The sequence below is a fragment of the Macadamia integrifolia genome, chromosome 12, assembly GCF_013358625.1.
Source record: "Macadamia integrifolia cultivar HAES 741 chromosome 12, SCU_Mint_v3, whole genome shotgun sequence".
Classification (NCBI taxonomy): domain Eukaryota; kingdom Viridiplantae; phylum Streptophyta; class Magnoliopsida; order Proteales; family Proteaceae; genus Macadamia; species Macadamia integrifolia.
In genome coordinates this window covers 24,689,016-24,692,902 of record NC_056568.1, presented here as the reverse complement: position 1 = coordinate 24,692,902, position 3,887 = coordinate 24,689,016, and the positions used below count along the sequence as shown (strand labels likewise).

At 35.7% G+C, this 3,887-nt stretch overlaps 1 protein-coding gene across 1 annotated transcript in view; it reads left to right on the top strand.

Annotated features, from left to right (window-relative positions):
• Positions 1-595: 595 nt before the first annotated feature.
• Positions 596-3,887, top strand: part of LOC122057159 (peroxisomal nicotinamide adenine dinucleotide carrier-like) — a 9,424-nt gene continuing 6,132 nt past the window's right edge. The window contains exons 1-5 of the mRNA XM_042619171.1: positions 596-915; positions 1,042-1,119; positions 1,255-1,329; positions 2,693-2,823; positions 3,529-3,583. Of these exons, the coding sequence (XP_042475105.1) occupies positions 835-915; positions 1,042-1,119; positions 1,255-1,329; positions 2,693-2,823; positions 3,529-3,583 (420 nt within the window). The 5' untranslated portion in view covers positions 596-834. The remainder of the gene's footprint in view (positions 916-1,041; positions 1,120-1,254; positions 1,330-2,692; positions 2,824-3,528; positions 3,584-3,887) is intronic.

Genomic DNA, 3,887 nt, shown 5'->3' with positions numbered 1-3,887 from the left:
TTTTTCTCTTAATAATGAATTATTTATCCATCCAATATATATATATATATATAATGATTTGAAGTTTTTTTCTTTTACTAGAATAAAATGATTTGAAGTTAGTGATATAACCATATGAGGTAATGATTACAAAAATTTCGTTATTATTCTATAAAATTTATCTTACAATTAGAAGGAGCTGGAGTGATAAGGTATTCCTCCAATGTGTTCAATGTCTTGATGCGTGAAGACTTGCTTAACAAAAAAAAGGAAAAAATTGTCTTGATGCGTGGAGATGCCAATGCATGGCCTCATTTAGATTTATCATTCATCCACCTCTATTCATAAGAAAAATGTTTTATGTCCAAAAGTGTGGGCCTATGCTAACATGTCAGCCAATGAGAGTGTTCCCTCAGGCAACGACCATGAGGGGTGCGGTGATCCTTTCGCCCTCACCCTCGTCTGACGGACAGAAAAACACGTCCCGCCACAATCAAAGAGAGGACAATTTCGATATTTTGAGTCATCGCAAGGGTAATTTGGTCCGGTATGGGCCAATACGGACAATGTTATACTTATACATAGTATGCAAAGCAACAATATCGTTTTTCTTGAAGGGAACACCAAAAGAAGAGAGAGAAAGAGAGAGAGTCTCCGATAGCGAACGACATGAAACCATCTCACTACGTCCAAACTCTCAGATATTCAAACACGCTCTTTAAGGCTCCCACCCAACTCCTCCTTCTCCTTCTCATTCTCCTCTCTCTTTCTTTCTCTTTCCTCTCCTTCTCCCTCTCTCAATCAATCAATTAGCCCCGATCTTCTTCTCTGTTTTGTTTTGATTAAAAATTAAAGATGTCAGATGCTTTAATCAATGGATTGGCTGGAGCTGGAGGGGGAATCATCGCTCAGCTCCTCACATATCCCTTACAAACTGTATGATCTTCTTCCCCTTTTACTGAATTTTGTTTGGATTTTTTTTTTTTGGGTGTGTGTGTGAATGGCTAATTGTTGCATTTTCTCTTATTTTATTTTGGCAATTTTGTGGTTGCTCCGATCTAGGTTAATACTCGTCAACAGACCGAACGAGATCAAAGCAAGTCGAGGAGGAAACTTGGAACCATTGAACAAATGTGTCAGGTTCTCTGTAATCTTCAAACTTTACATTAAGAATTAAAATTCTTTATGTTTTGTTATATATTTATATGTTTGCTTTTGTCTTTTTCTTTTTTCTTTTTTTTCTTTTTTTTATGGGGGTGGTTTGATGGGTTGCAGGTTGTTAAACATGAGGGATGGGGGCGTTTATATGGAGGCCTGACGCCGTCGTTGGTTGGTACTGCTGCATCACAGGTAAGAGCATTTCAAGTTAGCAAATGTTTCTTAACCTGAACCAGACTGTTTTATGAGTTGTGACCCTCATTGTACTCTCAGGTTCATATAAAATGGGTTTTCATATTATGGGATGCCGCATGCTCCTCCAACCCTGCAGTTAAAAGATTAGAAGGGAAACGAAATTCAATTTTTTTTTATAATTTTAAATAGATATTAAGTTCTCCTCATACCATTGCTTCTATTGTTGTTGTTCTTCTCTCCCTCCCACCCCCCCCCCCCACAAAAAAAAAACTTTCAGAATTTAAACGGAGTTACCTTGCAGTCTCATACATCAGATGGATTTCGATTATTAATGAATAAGGATTCAAATGCCGTCTGATAATACCGCAGAATTCTTTGGATGTTGGGCATGGTCATGCGTTAGTAGTTTTGAGGGGCACCACTAACCAGTGCAGGGGGTGAAAATGTACTATAGTTTTATACCATCAGGTTCTATAGTTAGATATAAAGCTTATAGTCCATGGATAAATTGATGCTGTGCTAAAATATTATTATCAATATGAGAAAATTTTCTTTTCCATGGCTCTAATATTCATGTTCTTTGAACATCGACACAATAACTTGCCCTGCACTCCTTTGATTCCAAAATTCCAGTTAACTAGCTTATTGAAGGTCTGCTTCTTTTTTTTTTCTTTTAATTCAAATAAAAAACTTTCCGAGGGAAGGGCCCTTGGAAAGCCCCATTAGATTTATTGATATGTCAATGTAGAGGCTTAAGCTAATTGTTGTCTGAGAACCATATGAAAATATTAACTGTTTAATGTCAATGTAGAAATCCCAAGTGTGACTTTGTGACTCACTCTTTCTAAACTAACTAAACATTATATATAGTTCAACACGAGGTGGACATTGAAGAGGGGAGGCGACAAATCTTCACCCAAATGATACAGAGCTCCTATACATTTTATTTATTTCATGGTCTCACTGTTTTTTTTTATTTTTTATTTATTTTTGGTAAATCATAGTCTTACTGTTTTGTTCACTAATATGCTGAATGAGCTGATTTTCTTTGTATTGGTCATCATCAATAATCTTTTAGACAGGAACCAAATGCATACTTGGTCTGATGACTCTTCCTTCTCTCTTTCGATTTCTCACATTATGAAGTTATTTTTATTTTTTATTTAATGCTGCTTGATCTGTTTCCTGCTTCTGACATTCTAATACAACTCGTTAGAGTTTCCCTATAATAAAACTTGAGTTGACGCTTGATCTACTACACAGTGGCTTTATAACTGGGGATTAGTGGTGATTGAGCATAATTTTGTAGATTTTTTATTCTGATTTTTGGCTCATTTCATCACTTCTTATATTGATACAGGGTGTTTACTACTACTTCTATCAAATATTCAGGAACAGGGCCGAAGCTGCAGCACTTAAACGTATGAAGAAAGGGACTGGTGATGGATCAGTTGGAATGTTATCATCGCTTTTGGTGGCTGCCATATCTGGGTGATTTGCCAATACACAACCTACATAGAATTAGTTGGTGTCGGAAATCCTTCATTTGCTCCCATGTAATAATATGTTTTCATCTAGTTATATATACATGCTCCTGTCTATTAAATTCTTGGTTTATCCATGTGTTTGGTCCTAATTTGTTTTCCATGCTTAAGATAGAATGGAATAGGTTTGAATGTGGTAAACATGGGATTAGACACCATTTTATTGCTCTCGCTCCCCTCTTTAACATCTCCTCATTCAAAATTGATGCAACTGATGGACCTACCTATCAAACATATAGGCACCCTCAGCCAATTATGCATGAATGATCAAAGAGACTATATAGACTGGTGATTATGATTATAGGTATTGATTGATGTTTTTTCCCTTTAGTAGAAGACACATGCAACTGTTCAATATTACATTTATCTAACATTACTGGGACCATAGATTTTGTTCATTTTGAAGAAAACTTAAAAGAGGGTTAAATAGATTCCCCTTAAACCAGGCATTCTGCTATTGCACTGTCACTTGAAGTACTTCCTGTTGGAGTGTTTCTATTGATTCCTGTAAATACTAATTATCTTCTTGCTCAGTGACCTCTTAAACAAGAGATACTTATTGAATACTTAATTGATGCTACCAGCTTTTAGTCTCTTCATCTCATTGTGTGGGTTCCTTCTTACAGTACTGCTTGATGTCACCCTTTTGTAGGTGTGTGAACGTGCTGTTGACTAACCCAATATGGGTAGTTGTTACTCGTATGCAGGTAAAAAATTGGTTGATATTCCAAACTGCCTCTCATTTAAAGAAATAAAATTCATGCTTGATTCAGAACCTTCTTTAATTCTGAAAATCAATGCAGTCTTCCTTATTTTGTAAACAATAGGTTGTGTATATACATTTTACTAGTTATTAGATTAATTTTGATGTTCTTAAGGATAAACTTTGATGTTAACATGACCGATGATTTAATACCTGATTATTGGTTTGGTTAGAAAAATGTAGCCTCCTGCTTCGTTGTTTGTCCCGTATCTTCAGCAAGGTTTTTTCGAGTCCTTTTTTTTTTTTTT